General features: G+C 40.5%; 1 protein-coding gene across 2 annotated transcripts in view; it reads right to left on the bottom strand.

The window, feature by feature from the left end:
• The window catches only part of slc16a13 (solute carrier family 16 member 13), a 79,725-nt gene that overhangs the window by 10,079 nt on the left and 49,729 nt on the right, over positions 1 to 19,917 (bottom strand). The window contains exons 6-8 of one of the 2 annotated variants that reach the window (XM_039746962.1): positions 12,604 to 12,872; positions 10,075 to 10,600; positions 8,450 to 9,278 (exon numbers count right to left, since the gene is read on the bottom strand). In XM_039746962.1, the coding sequence (XP_039602896.1) occupies positions 9,037 to 9,278; positions 10,075 to 10,600; positions 12,604 to 12,872 (1,037 nt within the window). In that variant the 3' untranslated portion in view covers positions 8,450 to 9,036. Of the gene's footprint in view, positions 1 to 8,449; positions 9,279 to 10,074; positions 10,601 to 12,603; positions 12,873 to 19,917 lie in introns of those variants that run through there. The other variant, XM_039746964.1, reaches the window with a different exon arrangement.

The raw sequence follows: 19,917 nt of genomic DNA, 5'->3' as shown, positions 1-19,917 counted from the left end.
TGTGGGGACTCTGAACTGGTCAAGGAGCACAAGTGTAAGTATGGAGTCCACTCAACGGCCATTCCTGCCGCCTTCGGCCACAAAATAACGGGGAAAGTTTTGTCCATCAGTAGATCGAAGGATTGGAACTTCCAGTGATCCATTCTGAATGTAACTTGAAATTTAGGGGGTCTTATGGTAAAAACCAAAGAAATAACCAACAATGTGAGAACCTAAACTGAAATCAAACAAGTGAAAAGAGCACAGCGTGGTGAGAGCTGAAGTACCACCAGGGAGACGCCCCAGGCAGCCATGCCAACCTTGCCAGTGAATGAAATCTACAGAAAAAAAAGTCTGATTTATCATTTATTTATTTTAAATAAATTTTACTGATACAAATGGTTTAAAAATAAACATTGCTTACAATTCCCTGAGACGAACACAGCACTTTTTTAGGCCCACCCAATAAGACTTTCCTTGTAACATTTTCAAATAATTGATAACCACACAAATCACAACCTGTGACGTTTCCGTAGCTCACTCCTTCTGGAGAGCTCGTCTATCAACATGACTACAACAACTGGAAGCAGCCGCACTCGTTCATAACCACACCAGGTGTTCACCACTGCAGTGTACGGGTAAGCGTCTGGCCCTCACCCTGCTTTGGTGCTTGTAGTTAAACCCCTGCTCAAGAAACATAATCTTGACCCCTCTGCCTTTGAAAATTTTAGACCCATCTCTAACCTGCCCTTCTTAAGTAAAATTCTGGAGAAGGCAGTCATTATGCAATTAAATGACCACCTAAATAAACATGCTATTCTTGATACATTTCAGTCGGGTTTTAGAACAAATCACAGCACAGAAACTGCACTCGTTAAAGTAGTAAATGACTTGCGGGTAAATGCAGACAGAGGCCATTTATCTGTTCTCATCCTCTTAGATCTGAGTGCTGCATTTGACACCATTGATCATAATATTCTTAGAAATCGCCTTAGTCAATGGGTGGGCCTCTCTGGCAGTGTCTTAAATTGGTTTGAATCCTACCTGGCAGGGAGAAAATTCTTTGTGAGTTGTGGTAATCAACTCAAAGACACATGATATCCGATATGGTGTTCCACAAGGCTCTATCCTGGGTCCGCTGCTCTTCTCAATCTACATGCTTCCGTTAGGTCAGATTATCTCAGGTTACAACGTGAGCTACCACAGCTATGCTGATGACACACAGCTGTACTTATCAATAGCACCTGATGACTCCGACTCTTTCGATACACTAACACAATGTCTTACTGGTATTTCTGAATGGATGAATAGTAATTTTCTCAAACTAAATAAAGAGAAAACTGAAATTTTAGTAATTGGCAATAATGGATTCAATGAGGTTATCAGAAATAAACTTGATGCACTAGAATTACAAGTTAAGACGGAAGTAAAAAATTTAGGGGTAACTGTTGACTGTAATCTGAATTTTAAATCACATATTCATCAGACCACTAGGACAGCATTTTTTCACTTAAGAAACATAGCAAAAGTTAGACCTCATATCATTGAAAGATGCGGAGAAATTAGTTCACGCTTTGTTTTCAGTCGACTAGATTACTGTAACGCACTCCTCTCAGGACTACCCAAAAAAGACATAAATCACTTGCAACGAGTGCAGAATGCAGCTGCTAGAATCCTAACTGGGAAAAGAAAATCCGAGCACATTTCTCCAGTTTTGATGTCACTACACTGGTTACCTGTGTCATTCAGGATTGACTTTAAAATACTGCTTATGGTTTATAAAGCCTTAAATAATCTCGCTCCATCTTATATATCGGAATGTCTGACACCTTATATTCCAAATCGTAACCTCAGATCCTCAAATGAGTGTCTCCTTAGAATTCCAAGAACAAAACTTAAAAGAAGTGGTGAGGCGGCCTTCTGCTGTTATGCACCTAAAATCTGGAATAGCCTGCCAATAGGAATTGCCAGGCAAATACAGCAGAGCACTTTAAAACACTGCTGAAAACACATTACTTTAACATGGCCTTTTTATAACTTCACTTTAACTTAATACTGATACTCTGTATGTTCAGTTCATCATAATAACTATTCATGGTGGCTCTAACATCTGTACTAAACCCTACTCTCTCTTCTGTTTCTTTTTCCGGTTTCTTTGTGGTGGCGGCGCAGACTCAAAGCATCATGATGCACCAACATTGATGGACTGAAAGCCAGAAGTCTACGTGACCATCATCATCAGGTCCTTCCATGAAAACCCTAAATACAAAGAGGACTGTTTCATTTATGTTAGGTAGATTGCCCAGAGGGACTTGGCGGTCTCTGGTCTGGAACCCTACAGATTTTATTTTTTTCTCCAGCCTTTGGAGTTTTTTTGTTTTTCTGTCCACCCTGGCCATCGGACCTTACTCTTATTATATGTTAATTAATGTTGACTTATGTTTATTTTTTATTGTGTCTTCTATTTTTCTATTCATTTTGTAAAGCACTTTGAGCTGCATTTTTTTTGTATGAATATGTGCTATATAAATAAATGTTGATTGATTGATTGAATGTCATTATGGCGACTCGTTACGTCCCCCCACACACTTAAAGATTAAAAATGTAGGAAAAAAAAAATCTGCCTTTTACACTACCAGTCAAAAGTTTTTGAACTTCTCAATTTTTCTTACAAATTTAATCAGACGAAATGCAGTGGATAACCTAAAATGATAAAAAGGTAAGCAGTAAACTGCCAGAGGTTTAAATTTAAAGTTGAAGGTAGGAAAAAACTGAAAAATGCAACTTTGAGAATATTACAAATGGACCTTCTTCAGGGAACAAATATTGGTGACAACCTACAGATGTTCTACAGCAATTCAAGGAAATGAAGCCTTGCAAGTTGAACAATTTGCACAGGTGTCCCAACTTCTGTTGATTACTTAAAAACCCTCCGTCTGTCTGTCTTAAAGCCTGGTGTCCTGGTCTTGGTGGTTATGCCTGAGGTCCTGAAACTGCCCGTTTCCCATTACTGTTCGCACTACGTCATTTGTAAAACATGAAAGGTGGGTATGATCGGAAATGGAGAACCTGGCTTCATGGTGTTAAGCAAATAGCCTCCAGCAAAATGTCAGTAAAACCAAGGAGCTGGCTGTGGACTTCAGCAGGAAGAGGCAGCAGTCCTACACCCCTCTAACCATCAGTGGGATCCCACTGGAGAGGATAAACACCTTCAAACACTTCGGAGTTACTATCTCGGTGGATTTGAACTGGACTTTACATGCACTGATCACAAAGGCAAGACTGCGGCTGAGGAAGCTGAGGAAATGTAGGGCATCCCCAGTGATACTTAATACTTTCTATACATGGGCTACAGAAAGCTTCCCAGAGAATCACATCCTGGTATGGCAGCAGCTCAGCCCAAGACCATAAAGTCCTGCAAACAGCGATTAAAACAGCAAAGCGTCTCACCAGTTATGCTCTGCCCCCTACAGGACATTCACAATAGAAGATGTAGAACCTGAGCAATCAAAATTATTAAAGATCCTACACACCCCACGAACGGCCTGAAATCAAGCAGACGTGTGCGCAGTCAAAGTCAAAACTGAGACACTTAAGAGGAGTTTGGAACCTCAGGCCATGAGACTTCTTAATCAGGACGTGCCACTGTTGCTCAACCCTCATCGATCAATTTTTTTTTTGTACCCCTATCATATTCTCTATTTATCTGTATCTGTTCCTTATATTATTTCTCTAATGCACAGGCTTACATTTCACTACACATTCTACAAGTATAATAGTGTATGTGATGAATAAAATGAATCTCGATTTGCTCTTAATCTAGTCAAATTTGATGTCTACTGCCGTATCGCATTTGCTTACTTTAAATTTAACATACCGCTCACACGTCACAATTAGCCCCTTTTGGTCCAATTCAGGGTCTACTGCTTTTTCTTCATTACCCCGTTGTGACTGTACAAACATTTTTAACTGATTGTCGGACATGTCATAATTGGTCAGCTGGTAACATTGTACCCTTACATGCTGGCACTCCAGTTCAATCCTCAGCTATTTTGTCTCCTGCAATGTTCACCCTGTAGAGCCCTGCAGAGAGCAATTAAAACAGCACAGCGTCTCGCCAGTTGTACTCTGTCCTCCTACAGGACATTTACAATTGGAGATGTGGAACCGCAGCAATCAAAATCATTCAAAATCCTCCGTTTCCTCTCACAGTTCCAGGGTCATCTTGCCAGGCTGATTTAGTGCATTCATTTTTGTGACTCTATTTGTATTTCTTCCACACACCCCAAATTGAGTTTGTAATCAAAAAAGATTAACTTTGCCTTCTAATTGCACCACAGTTTTATTAAATTTCTTACTCATCTTTGGCTTTAATACTGTATATCGAAACTAAATGACTCCATTGACTCCTTCACTAGAACCTACTTACAGTCTCTTTGTAACTAAACTTGTTTCTAATTAGGCTTCACATTTTACAGTTTGGGGCATACAGAAATCATTCTGCTCTTCATCCTGTTGTAAAGGACGAGGCACCTGGGTTGGCATTCCTGCCAGGTTAGGGCAAGGATCCTTAAAGGGATGAGAGGCCTGGCCACTGGAAACTCAGGAGGAAAACCAGGGTGTTGCCTACACTAGCCAGGAAGATGGCAGAACATGCTAGAATGGAGTTTTGCGTACTTGTGTCCCAGCAGGGTCGGACTGAGGAATAATAGCTGGCCAGGTGGCCAGTGTGTTAGAGGAACAAGGGGAGACAAGTGATCACAACTACAAGCTCTCTCAATACGTTAGGTGGCAGCATCCCTGCGGGGACGCAGCCTGTATGGACACCCACAAGGCACACTGGGAACTGTAGTCCTCTGGGGCAGCCTTGTTGAGTTCTGAAGGTGATGGCAGAGGGTGCTGTGAGAGTCTGTGACCCCTAGCTTTGAAAACTTCCACTTGACCCATAAGAGGTTCCACTCCAAGGTCCAAGATAAAGGAGGCTGCTAGACCTCATCCAGGCAAGTCGGATTCAGGAGAGGAGTTGGACAACACACACCTAGGAGGAGTGTAGGAATGAGAGAGAAGGAGGAGAAGACAGTATTGGGAAAGAACCAACTTACAAGAACCTTACTGTAAGGTAGCTTTGTTAATCTGGTTTTATTTGAACCCAGGACTTGTGTAATGTAGTGCTAGTGTGAAAGCGAATTAAGATTACTGTAAAAGAAATTCCGTGGACAACACTGACCGAACACGAAAAAAAATGTTGACTGTTGGCAACTCCAAAAAGAGCAACTATATGGAAGGATGGCAAGAAGCACTCTCAACAGAAGGAAAATTACACGATGCATACATTTTCTAATGCATTTCTTTAACAATGGTAAAAAAAAAATAAATAAATTGTACAATATTTAGAATATGTACTTTTAAAAGGCACTTTGAGCGTGTCGAACTTATAACAGAAGATATCCCATTCTATGTTCTTTTGCTATTGCAAAAATCTAGTTTAGTGATTCTCCTTTTGCACAAGAGATGCTGTCCAGAAGAGGGATTTTCAAGTGAATCCTAAGAGTATAAAAAGTAGACTTTTACTTACTTTACGTGGGCGTGGTGAAATAAATATTTCTCAGTGGAGTAGCAATATCCCAAACTCTTAAGACTATATGCATTAAATAAATCTAAGCAGAAGCCTGGTACTACACATTTGAGCTCTTAAACACTGAAGTTCCAGAACCAGCAGTAGCCGAGGCGAGATCGTACTGTAGTTTGTGGTAGCACTGACAGATGCTCACAGATATCTTAAGGCTTTTCACTGCCTTACTATTGAGTAAACTGTAAACCGAGGTGTTCTGTCTGGTAAAATGGTAACAATATGAACTAGATACCTAAAGCACTTTAAAACAATGCTCAAATTTTTGTTAGAATGAGATTGAAAAAAATAATTAGTTACTAGGGGAATTTCCTAATAACACATAAAGCTGACTGCGGAATGGTGAACTTGATGGAAATGTCAATATTTGTCTTGCTAGCATCAATGGAAGCAGGAAGTTCCAGATTTTTCAGCAAATTGCTTTCATTGCATAATTGGTGCCCCTCGGTGTCTATAACGCACATACCCTAACTTTCACAAATGGCGCCCTTAGTTGACGTCATCTAATGGACTGACCAGCTCTAGCAAGCTGCTGTCTGTTTTTCAGTGAGTCACTATTTTTTTCATCTCCAAACAATGAAAAGTTTTACATAAAAAGATCATAATAAAAAAAGTTTGAGGAAATAAAGATCAAATTCATAAATAAGAATTATTGAACATAGAAAATTTGCGAGCACAAAACTCAAAGGTGCATTCAAATGCAAAATTTTTTTTTTTTTTTTAAAGATTACAGTGTGCAAGTGTTCATAAGCTAAAATCTCAGCAAAATTATTAACTACGCTGAAAACTGGTTGAGCAACAAACATAAGGGAACCTTAGCAGTCACTTTTGCTGAAGGGCAAGCAAATAATCCTCAATCAGATCAGGAAGTCAAACCAAGCCATGAGAAACCCAGAAATGCAGGTAAGCGTCAGAGTCGAGCTGCGGCAGACCTCCAGAGTTTTACAAGTACCGCTGAAGTTCATTTTGATTGACAGTTTATCCCACCCCTACATATGCCCACAATGCCTTTGGTCTGCAGTGACTGTTCTCGCGCTCCTCACCTCTGCAATAGTATGACAACTATCGAGCAAACCAAGTGACACAAATGTGCAATCTAACTGGCTGTTCAGCAGAGCTTTGAAATCTCAATTTTTTGGGCCAAGTGCAGAAGAAATATGCATACTTTCTGCATTTTGTATGAAAAATGATTTAATTGTAATGAATTTTGCAGATAAAACCAACTTTGCTGTAATTCGTTTTTTGGGGTTTTTTTTTTTACATTAATTCTGTAGGAAATTGGCCAGGACCAACAAAGAAATTTGTTAAAGCAAGGATTTCGGGAAAATTGAGTTTTTTCTAATGACACATGACCACACAGTCATGACCGAAATTATCGGCACCCCTGGAATTTTCCCAGAAAATGCACCATTTCTCCCAGAAAATTGTTGCAATTACAAATGTTTTGGTATACACGTGTTTATTTCCTTTATGTGCACTGGAACAACACAAAAAAACAGAGAAAAAAGCCAAATCTGAAATTATGTCACACAGAACTCCAAAAATGGACCGGACAAAATTATTGGCACCTTTTCCAAATTGTGGGTAAATTGTTTTATTTGAAGCATATGATGCTCGTTTGAACTCACTTGTGGCAAGAAACAGGTGCTGGCAATATAGCAATCACACCTGAAGCCAGTTAAAATGGAGAAAAGGTGACTCAACCTTTCTGTTGTGTGTCTGAGTGTGCCACACTAAGCATGGAGAACAGAAAGAAGAGCAGAGAATTGTCTGAGGACTTGACAGCAAAAATTGTGGAAAAATATCAACAATCTCAAGGCTACAAGTCCATCACCAGAGATCTTCATGTTCCTTTGTCCACTGTGCGCAACATAATCATGAAGTTCACAACACATAGCACTGTAGCTAATCTCCCTGGACGTAGACGGAAAAGAAAAATGTATAAAAGACTGCAACGAAGGATAGTCCGAATGGTGGATAAACAGCCCCAATCAATTTCAAAACATATTCAAGCTGTTCTGCAGACTCAGGGTGCAACAGTGTCAGCTCGAAGTATCCGTCGACATCTGAACGAAATGAAACGCTGTGGCAGGAGAGCCAGGAGGACCCCACTGCTGACACAGAAACATAAAAAGCCAGACTGGAGTTTGCCAAAATGTACTTGAGGAAGCCAAAATCCTTCTGGGCAAATGTCTTGTGGACAGATGAGACCAAGGTGGAGCTTTTTGGTAAAGCTCATCATTCTGCTGTTTACAGAAAACGGAATGAGGCCTACAAAGAAAAGAACAACACAGTACCAACAGTCAAACATGGTGGAGGTTCTAAGATGTTTGGGGAATGTTGGGCCCAGTGTCAGAAAGCTGGGTCTTCATCAGAGGTCATGGGTGTTCCAGCAGGACAATTACCCCAAACATACCTCTAAAAGCACCCAGAAATGGTTGCGCTGGAGAGTTCTGAAGTGGTCAGCAATGAGTCCGGATCTAAATCCGATTGAACACTTACAGAGAGATCTCAAAATTGATGTTGGGAGAAGGCGCCCTTCAAATCTGAGAGACTTTGAGCAGTTTGCAAAAGAAGAGTGGTCGGAAATTACAGTTGAGAGGTGTAACAAGCTTGTTGATGGTTACAGGAAGTGCTTGATCTCAGTTATTTTTTCCAAAGGGCATGCAACCAAATATTAAGTTGAGGGTGCCAATAATTTTGTCCAGCCTGGTTTTTGAGTTTTGTATGAAATGATGTCAGATTTGGCTTTTTTTTCTCCATTTTTTGTGTTGTTCCAATGCACATAAAGGAAATAAACAAGCGTATACTAAAACATTTGTAATTGCTACAATTTTCTGGGAAAATTCCAGGGGTGCCAATAATTTTGGCCATGACTGTGATATATCTATCCATACAGCATATATATTTTACTTACTTGTTGCAAGTTTTAGGGTATCTGCTTCACCCTCTCTGTTTTTTTTTTTTTTAAATTTCACAGTAATTATATGATTTGTTAAAAGCCAAAAACAAAACAAAACACTGAATCGATGTAATATGCTGGTTTGGCATAAAGATGCAGAACTGAAAATAACTAACCTAAAATGAAATATTAATCAGAAGTACTGCACATATTAAGACAATGAATCAATGTTTCCACTGAGATCTGGTAATTAGGAAACAAATCAAATTAAATGGATACATCATCCTTGAGACCAGAGGAGTAAACATTGCCTGGATCTGCAGAAACACCTGACCATGTTAAAGATGTAACACTTTTGATTTCTTACGCAAGGAACCATAAAAAAGTATGTTTAGTCTTGAGTAAACTCAGCTGCTCACAATAGCAACATGTTTTTTTGGTCGCGTCTTTATCAGTTTTACTGGCCCAAAGAACACCATGATAAGAACAGCTATTTTCTCTTACAGTCCTGAAGACATGGTAAAAATTAGGTGCTGCTCTGCTCGACTTCCACTGTTGAGTGCTCTTGCGTCGGAAAATCAAGCTGACTAGAGTCGTTTAGGGGCCTGCTTCCATTAGACAGTTCTCGGAGCTCAGGCCTTTGGCTGTTAGGATTCCCAAAGGAACAGAACTGAGGAAGAAAAGACAGCATAAAAGATCCTGCTAAATGTAGTCCTCCCGCAACCATGAAGGAGGCAGTGAAGGATCCGGTGATATCCCGAAGCCAGCCTGTACAGGCAGACAGACAGAGAGGGAGACAGTTAAATCAAATATCTTAATATGTTTCATTTTCCTAACATGTTAGAAACCTTCAGTACTGTACTCACATACAACAGATGAATTTTGTTTTCTCATTTTGAATAATTTTGTAGCTATTGTTGTGAAGGGCTCTTGAATGAGGTCTTTCATAATAACATTATAGATCTGTATGAACTTTGAGTTTAACCAACAGGTACAAATTAGTGAGACTACATATAAAGAACCAGGTTAAAAAGATAAGAAAACAGAAAATCATATCTATATTGGTATGGAGGAATATTTCGGACAAAATTAAATAAATAAATGCGCAAATAAAAGTACTGCGAAATGTGTGCATAAATAAATAAATGTGTCACGAAATATGTTTTTTGTTGCTTATTTATTTATTTAATTTTGTCCGTAACATTCCTCCAAACCATCATAAAATACGACTTGAAATAAAACTGCCACTTTCACTCCTCAAAGTTCAGAGGGTGGGCTCTAACACGCCCTCTAGTTACTGATTGGTGAATCGATAGCACAAGAATTAATTAGAAAAATGCTTACTACTGCCAATGAAATGGATTCTGCCGAAGATATTACGTATTTCAGAGAAAGAATTGACGATTCTAGGTACATCCTAACTATTTTAGTCTTTGTCGTTCGATTCTGTTATCATGAATTTAATTCAGTGCCTCTCAGCCTTACAGAAGCACAAAGTATTAAAACACTTTGCAAATGTATTAATCACCTTTGTAGAATGATGACACATTATGAAATCCCTTACCTGACAGAGGTGCACCAAGTAGTCCTCCAATGCTTTCAATCATCTGAAAGAGCCCCAGTGCACTGAAGATACGACCAAGTCCAACAATTTCAGGCAAAAGTGAAAACACTACTGGTGTCAATGCTCCAGAGAAGAAACCATATATAAGGCCAAGTGCCAGCAGAGAGATGAAAGATGTGCCAAGGGGAATGAGGAGCAGGGAGATCCCAGTAAGACCATTCAGGAATGCCAAAATATGCACCAAACGGAATTTGTGCAGGTCTGAGAACCATCCTGATGCCACTCGGCCAAATAAATCTGTTACGGCTGTAGCCGACATCACAAAGGCTGCCTCATATTCACTGAGGCCAGTAAGCCTTCCGTGTGCCACAAGATGGACATAAGGTACAAAATAGCCAGTATTGATGAATGTGATAGCAGCCACATAGGTAAGAAATGACTTGTGGCAAAGTAGGGATAAGTCTAACAGTTCACTTAGTCTCTGCCATGACATCCAGGAGTGACAATACAACTTCTGAGAATGGCTCTGCGAAGAAGGGAATAGAAAAGACAGTAACTGTGACCCACTGCTTAACATTTCACACTGGCACTCCATAATGAAATAAATGATATACAGAGGATATACACGAGTAATATTTAATAACATTTAACTGAAGTCAAAATGTTTTTGTTAGTTTTTTAAAATTTTGTAAAGTATAGGAAAATCTAAATCATCAAAAGAAATTCATGTCTGCCTTTGCACCATCATGTAATCCACTAATAATAGTTATTTAAAGTTGACGTAGTCTGTAATAGACTAAATAAAACTAAACTAAAGCTGTAGACCAGCCTTTAGAAAGAGTACAGGAGAGGTAGTGAGTAATGTAAAATGTTGAAGATAAGAAGAGACAGAAGATCACCTTTCAAACAGATCATCAGGTGCACAAATACAGTACATATTGGTCTCACCTAAAAGCACTTTCCATTTCCGAGTAAGTTTAAGAAAACAAAAAATTCTAAATTTTTTTTTTCTGTAATAAATCTTTAAGCAGGCCTGGGCACTGGCCGAGTACGGTTGTGGATTTTCTTCCCATATCCTGAGAATTGGTGTTTTAGGTTAACCGGTAACACTGGCAGTCATACCAACTGGGATTGATACCAATACCCTGGGAGGCTGAAGTGAAGTTAAAAAAAATGAAAGGATGGACGGAAGGATCAAAATCTTTAAATGCAGCAATAATCACTGCAGTGTCAACTTTCAAGTTTACACTAACCTCAAATGAAAATACTTTAAAAATTATATAAAAATCGTGGTAGATATTTTACTATCTCATAATTTGAAATATATTTTACATATGTGTTACAAGTAAATGACAAAAAAAGAAAGAGGAAGGAAGAGAAAACCATATCCTTACAGCGGGTAGAAAAAGTATACACCTCTTTCAATGGTTTTCACATTTTGTTAATCTAAAGCCTAAAGTTTAAATTCAACTAATCTATATTTTTTCTACGAATCTATACAAAACTGTAAACAATTTAAATATGAAAAACAGTTTAAAAAGTGTCTACTTATTAATTGTTGTAATATTTATGCTTCATAAGTAAGCTTCCCTTTAATATAGCATTACTTAAAACTATCATGGAAATAACCAATTGCTTTCAAGATCAAGCATCAATAGTCCAAAACAAGTTCATGACAAAGATGTGGAATGCTACCCATCGGAAGAAGGATATAAAATGATTTCCAAGGGTTTGAAGATAACCTCGAAGTACTGTTAAGTCGATCATTAAGAAGTGGAAAGTGCATGACACCACTCAGTTTGCCAAATCCAGGGTGTCCATTAAAGGTTAGTGACCAGAAAGGAAGATCAGAGAAATTGCCAGGAATCCAACAGCAACCTTGAAAGACCTACAGAACAGTATAAACAGTATCAAATATATTGCACTCATCTGGCTCATATGAGAGGTTGAAAGAAGAAATTAACTCCTCAGAGAGGTTCATCTGAAGTCCTAGCTGAAGTTAATCCAAAAAAAAAAAACAAAAAAAAAAAGCAAAATACACACCTTAAGGATTCTGCAATAAACCTTCAGATTTGCAAAAGGATGACCTTTCACAACACGTAAAGCTTTAAACCTTAGTTATTCATTTAGCCTGTAAACACACTGCATGTAATGGAACTTGCTAAATTTTATCCAGCTCACCGTGCGGGGACTACAATAATGTAGTAGCACCCAGCACTTTGTCTCAGGCTCAGTGACTTGTTAATATCTATTGAGGAGTCTGTACTTTTGTCTTCAAGACTTGTCTATTGCTCTTTCCAAAAATTTTTCATGCTTTTTAAGTTTAACCTTTTATAAGATCAACTTGAGTAATAAGGGGACATTCTCATAGTCTACTACTTCAACTCAGAGAGCAGTGGCTGTATAGTATGTGGTAATATGCTGCAAGTTGCTTAAAAAGAAAGAACACTTCTACCTCCAGCATACTGAGCTCTTTACCAAACATTTTTAATTGGTATTAATAAACTGCAAAGAAAAGGCTGATCTTACCTGGGTGCTAGATCTAACTTGGTCATCTAGGAGTACTAAGGGCCTCAGAAGAGCTCCACATACCACAAGGTTTAAGCTTAGCCCCCCAAGGATGAGGAGGGCACCTCGCCAGCCATACATCTCTACTAGCAGTTGGAAGAGTGGTGAGAAGGCAAAGGAAGAAACTCCAATTCCAGTGAAGCCTATACCTGTGGCCAGTGTGCGTCTTTTCACAAAGTAGCGAGTCACTGACGCTACAGTGGGAGTAAAAACCAGAGCCCAGCCCAGACCTGCCAATAACAAAGAGAGAGTCAGAAAAGGTCCATCAAGAGACTGATTCAATATACAGTGAGGAAATATCATATTGCTATAGCACAAAACTGATCGATACACTTGGAGTGGAGGGCAAAAGATAAATATAACATATTGCCTTCATTAAACACAAAGAGTAGCTTATAAAATAAACAAACAGGCCAGATGGCCTAAATGGTCTCCTATCACTTGTCAAAATTAGTTATGTTCTTATGAATAAAATAAACAAACAGGAAAAAAATGCATTGATTCTTTGGGTCGGAGTACACTGGTCTTGTTCCCTGCACTGTCCGGTGAATTTTTTTTATCCACTTGTGCTCTATAGTTACACACAAAAGTAACACTTGTCTCCATTCTCTTGCTCCCTCTCACCTATTTACAATGTTTAAACCCTGGCCTCATTCCCTCTTCAGCCAGATAGCCAGCAATTCCTGCCAACTGGTAGATTTACTGCCTTTTACTGTGCTAGAGAAGCATTACATGTATCCGCCTAGACCACCGCTCCCTTATGCTAATGGTGACATGGCTGCCTGCTGCAGTTTTAGGGCACAAAGCACACATACCTTGCGTAACATATCACCCACTGCTGGTGCGTGTGTTCCCACACTTACGTACCACTCTCTCTTTCATTGCCTAGTCACAAAGAGGTTTCCTGTGGGCCCAAGCCCTGCTCTGAGCCATCCTGGTGGTCACTTTACTCCTGCCAATCTTTTGCCAGCTGTACTTCCTCTAACGTAAAGTGAAATCCTCTACCATTTTCACAGTATTTGAATTGTTAGTAAACAAAAATGTGCAATCATTTCCAAAATCCTCTACAAAATGATAAGAAAATTAAACCTTTTCCTGACTGCTCAAACTAGTATTTAAAACTACATAATGTCAACTAAATGTACCCTCCAGTATGTCTGTGTTCAATTTCCAGGTAACAAAAGCCAGTGTTTTATAATTAAAGGAGACATTTGTTTGAATGAGGTTTGCTTTAAGAAAACCCTTATGAAAAAATGGAACTACCTACATATAAATATTAAAGAGCCATGGCTAAGGTTCAAGAACCGTGAAATGGTTCCCATCAGCTAGTCCCGTCCCCATCCCTCCCGCCACTTTTGCAAGCTCACCAATCCTTTACTTGACTGACTATGGATTAGTCCTACTACGTTTATGTTTCAAGGCTGCACTACACTCTAATCGGTTTGTGACCTGGCAATGAAAAACATTAAGTTGCTCCTCACAGCTAATCTTGGAGAAGGACTTTGACACCTGTCATTTTTCCAAAGCTTACTGCAACACATGCCTGAAATGGTAAACACAATGTGAAGAAACGCACCATTAAATATTTCAGCAGAGGTCTCTTCTCTCTAATCTGCCCTCTTCTACCTGTTATTTTCACCTACTTTTGCTTTGTTTGCATTTTTTGAATAGTTACACAATTGAATGCAAAAATGTAGAATATGTACATGCAGCTGTGATTTTGTGTTGGTCAACTATTACTAATTGCTAGGGTAAATTTAGAGTACAGATCAACACCAAAATATTCAGGTTTCTAACCACCACAGGATCCCCCAGCCTTAGCAATGCTGGAAACTGTTGGCTACAGGTTTTCATTCCCCGTATTGGTTAATGTGGGGTTTGTAATGTAAGCTATTAATAAAATTTAAATAAAGTTAATCAACCTATTTTACATTCTTAAGAACAAATGCCAGAAGGAATAAAAAAAACAAACATCTTGTAAAATCTTAAATCGGCAGACAATAGGTATGGGATATAAACTTAAATTTGAAAACTGTACCAACTAATAAGATTCCCAAGGCAGTTAAAATTAGTAAAATAACATACAAATAGTGGTATTGTGTTCTTGGGCATTCCTGGGGGTGAAATTGACTGTCATGATCCAGCGCCACCCAAGTAATTTCTAGCCTTCTTCTCTCCACTTTTCTTACAACACACCACTTCATTTGGTCAATTTCTGTTTTTCATTCTGCATTTTCGAGTCAGTTCAGTCCACTTCCTCCCCCATAGAACTTCAACAACAATCTTTTCAAATGCTCAGTTGTCTTCCAATCTCTTTGGAGAATATCTACACATTTACCACTCCTTGTCTTCTCTGGCCAATCTGGAAGGCATCTGGTTTCCTTGTAGAACAGATAACCCAGATATCAAGATAGTACACATAGAAGCAGAGAAATATATAGAATAGTAATGATGTTTTAAGAAACTGGAGTTATAATTGTAAACTCCCAACAAACTAATAGAAGAATAACTGAGTGTCGACAGAGAATACTTTCTTAGGGGACACTATGAATTCAGTTCTGTATCAAAAGATTCTTCATTAGCTGAAGATATACACCAAGAAAATGATTTAAAACACACACACACAGTTCTACATTTGAATGACTGATGAAACAAATATGAGTCCAGACAAGGTCAGCAAACAGATGTGACCACCTTCACACCGTGAAAACACTTCATGTTACTAGGCCTACAAGCCCTCACTTCACAAAATTTAAGACATGCACCCTTACTCACTCAAGGGCACTCTACCTAACCACTCACATCATATACACATTTAGTAAATTCAGAGCAATCATATTTTGATCTATGCAAGATAACAAATCATCAAGAATCTGTTGTACTGAATTCATTCTGGTCTTATTCCTAACTCAGTATACCCATAAACAAACTGCTCAAAAAAAATTAAAGGAGCACTTTGAAAAACACATCAGATCTCAATTGGAAAAAATCCTGCTGGATATCTATACTGATATTCACTGGGTAATGTGTTAGGAACAAAAAGATGCCACATCATTTGATGGAAATGAAAATGATCAACCAACAGAGGGCTAAATTAAAAAAACCCAGAAAATCAAAGTGAAAAAATGATGTGTCAGGCTAGTCCATTTTGTCAAAATTTCATTGCAGCAACTCCAAATCGTGCTCAGTAGTTTGTATTGCATGCTCCTAATGAGATGATGGATGGTGTCCTGGGGGATATCCTTGCAGATCTGGACTAGGGCATCACTGAGATCCTGAACAGTCCCAACGTCGGATGGACTAAAACAATGACCCAGAAGTGTTCTATTGGATTTAGGTGAGGAGAGCGTGGGGGCCAGTCAATGGTATCAATTACTTCATCCTCCAGGAACTGCCTGCATACTCTAGCCACATGAGACCAGGCATTGTCATGAATCAGGAGGAACCCAGGACCCACTGCACCAGCATAATTACTTTTACTTGCCCAGAGAGTTTGGACACGTCATTGTTGTTATTGTTTACATCCTTACATCCTTTATTGCTAAGTTACAAACGCAGCACCCTGAGGCTCTTGTGCTAATCGCTGGAGACTTTAACCATGTAACGCTGGATAAAACATTACCTGCCTTCTTCCAGTATGTGGACTGTAACACCCGGGGAAATAGGACTGTTGACCTACTGTATGCAAACGTTAAAGACGCATACAGCGCCACCCCCGCTGCCTGCGCTTAGGAAAGCAGATCATACAGCCTCACTACAAACCAATAGTGAGGGAGCTACCTACAACCACACAATCATTCAGGAAGTGGTCCCCTGAGGCAGAGCAGGCTCTGAGAGACTGCTTTGGAACTACGGACTGGAATATCCTGCAGGGGTCACATAGTGAGAACATTGAAGAACCTGTTGTCTGCACAATTGATTACATCAACTTCTGTATGGACATTGTAGTTCCAGTAAGAACAGTACACTGCTATGCTAACAAGCCATGGATTACAAGTGGACATCAAGGGCCTTTTGAACCAGAAGAAAAGAGCTTTTAAAGGCGGTGATCAGCATGAGCTCAAACATGTGCAGAAGGAACTCTGAGTCCAGCTCAGGGCAGTGAAGGAGCAGTACAGGAGAAAGCTGGAGCAGAAGTTGCAGAATAACAGCATGCTGTAGTGGTGCTGTACGAATTATGTTTCTGGACTTCTCTAGCGCTTTCTGCACCATCCAACCTCTGCTCCTTAGGGACAAGCTGATTGAGATGGGAGTAGACTCATACCTGGTGGCATGGATCATGAACTATCTTACAGACAAACCTCAGTATGTGTGTCTCGGGAACTGCAGGTCTGACATTGTGGTCAGCAACACAGGAGCGCCGCAGGGGATTTACTTTCTCCGGTCCTGTTCAGCCAACATACATCAGACTTCCAATACGATTCAGAGTCCTGCCATGTGCAAAAGTTCGCTGATGACACTGCTATTGTGGGCTGCATCAGGAGTGGGCAGGATAGGAAGCTAATCAAAGACATTGTTAAATGGTGTGACTCAAACCACTTACACCTGAACACCAGCAAGACCAAGGAACTGGTGGTGGATTTTAGGAGGCCCAGGCCCCTCATGGACCCCGTGATTATCAGAGGTGACTGTGTGCAGAGGGTACAGACCTATAAATACCTGGGAGTGCAGCTGGATGACAAATTGGACCGGACTGCCAATACTGATGCTCTGTGTAAGAAAGGTCAGAGCCGACTATACTTTCTTAGAAGGTTGGCGTCCTTCAACATCTGCAATAAGATGCTGCAGATGTTCTACCAGACGGTTGTGGTGAGTGCCCTCTTCTACGTGGTGGTGTGCTGGGGAGGCAACATAATGAAGAAGGATGTCTCACGCCTGGACAAACTTGTTAGGAAGGCAGGCTCTATTGTAGGAATAAAGCTGGACAGTTTAACATCTGTGGCAGAGCGACAGGCAGTAAGCAAACTCCTGTCAATCATGAAGAATCTACTGCATCCACTTAACAGTGTCATCTCCAGGCAGAGGAGTAGCTTCAGTGACAGACTTTTGTCACTGTCTTGCTCCACTGACAGACTGAGGAGATCGTTCCTCCCCTACACTATGCGACTCTTCAATTCCACCCGGGGGAGTAAATGCTAACATTATTCAAAGTTATTGTCTGTTTTTACATGCATTTTTATTACTCGTTAATTTAATATTGTTCTTTTGTTTTTTATATCAGTATGATGCTGCTGGATTATATGAATTTCCCCTTGGGATTAATAAAGTAGCTATCTATCTATCTATCTCCCTCCTCGGGGGACGTGGAGATAGCGGGTGACATAATCCATTCCGCTGTTGCCAAGTTACAAACACAGCACCCTGAGGCTCTTGTGCTAATCGCTGGAGACTTTAACCATGTGATGCTGGACAAAACATTACCTGCCTTCTCCCAGTATGTGGACTGTAACACCCGGGGAAATAGGACTGTTGACCTACTGTATGCAAACGTTAAAGACGCATACAGCGCCACCCCCGCTGCCTGCGCTTAGGAAAGCAGATCATACAGCCTCACTACAAACCAATAGTGAGGGAGCTACCTACAACCACACAATCATTCAGGAAGTGGTCCCCTGAGGCAGAGCAGGCTCTGAAAGACTGCTTTAGAACTACGGACTGCGATATCCTGCAGGGATCACATAATGAGAACATTGAGGAGGTTGTTGATTGTACTACTGACTACATCAACTTTTGTATGGACATTGTAGTTCCAGTAAGAACAGTACGCTGCTATGCTAACAACGAGCCATGGATTACAAATGACATCGGGGGCCTTTTGAACCAGAAGAAAAGGGCTTTTAAAGGCGGTGATCAGCATGAGCTCAAGCGCGTGCAGAAGGAACTCCAAATCCAGCTCAGGGCAGTGAAGGAACAGTACAGGAGAAAGCTGGAGCAGAAGTTGCAGAATAACAGCATGAAGGAAGTGTGGGATGGGATGAAGATCATCATTGGCTGCAGCTCCAAGCGGGGTGCCACCATTGAGAGAGACATGGAGAGAGCAAACTAAATGAACAACTTCTTTAACAGGTTTGACCAACCTAACCCACTCTCACCTTGGAGTACTGCACCCTCCACCCATCCTTCTGCTGATACCAGCATAGGAGAGACATCCCCACCCACAATTACAGCAGCCCAGGTGAGTAGAGCACTGAGGAGATTTCGTGCCAGCAAAGCAGTGGGTCCAGATGGAGTATCGCCACGACTGCTGAAGGCCTGTGCGTTGGAGCTGGGGAGTCCTCTACAGTGTATCTTCAACCTGAACAGTATCATCTCTAGACAGAGGAGCAGCTTCAGTGACAGGGTTGGGGGGGGTTGGTTTTGTCTGTTATACCTGAATTTTTATCACTCTTTAATTTAATATTGTTTTTATCAGTATGTTGCTGCTGGAGTATGTAAATTTCTCTTTGGGATTAATAAAGTATCTATCTATCTATCTATCGGTCCAAGGATTTCATTCCAATACCTAATAGCAGTCAAGTGGCTGTTGTGTTGCCTGTTGAAGTCTGTGCGGCCCTCCATGGATGTGCTTCCCCAGACCATCAATGACCCATGACCAAACCGGTCATGCTGAACAATGTTAAAGGTAGCATAACGTTCTCCATGTCTTCTCCAGACCCTTGCACATCTGTCATTTGTGCTCCAGATGAAACTACTCTCATGTGTGAAAAGCACAGGGCGCCAGTGGTGGATCTGCCAATTCTGCTATTCTATGGCAAATGCCAATCGAGCTCCACAGTGCCAGGCAGTGAGCACAGGGACCACTAGAGGACGTCAGGGCCCTCAAGCCACCCACATGAAGTCTGTTTCTGCTTGTTTGGTCAGAGACATTCACATCAGTGGCCTGCTGGAGGTCATTTTGTAGGGCTCTGGCAGTGCTCATCCTGTTTCTCCTTGCGCAAAGGAACAAATACAGGTCCTGCTGATGGGTTAACACTAGAATTACCAGAGCCTACGAGAAAACTCGTAAATCCAGCCCACCTTAAATCCGTTCGCACCTCTCCGCCAGCGTATTTTGTCCTGTAAATGTCCTGATTAAGACAAACAGCAAGCAGCCAGCTATTCCATCCCCCACATAACAAAATGTGGAAAAAGTGATGCGCTGTGAATACTTTCCGGATGCACTGTATGGTGTTCGCATCAATACCCCGCATGTATGGTGTTCGCATCAATACCTTGACTCAATACATGTTAAAGCAATGGGACTCTGCCTCTGTAGTTAGAACATAACGTGGTAAA

This window comes from Polypterus senegalus, chromosome 3, assembly GCF_016835505.1.
Source record: "Polypterus senegalus isolate Bchr_013 chromosome 3, ASM1683550v1, whole genome shotgun sequence".
Lineage (NCBI taxonomy): Eukaryota > Metazoa > Chordata > Cladistia > Polypteriformes > Polypteridae > Polypterus > Polypterus senegalus.
Note: the sequence above shows the minus strand (reverse complement) of the source record. Positions and strands in the feature narration are given on the sequence as shown.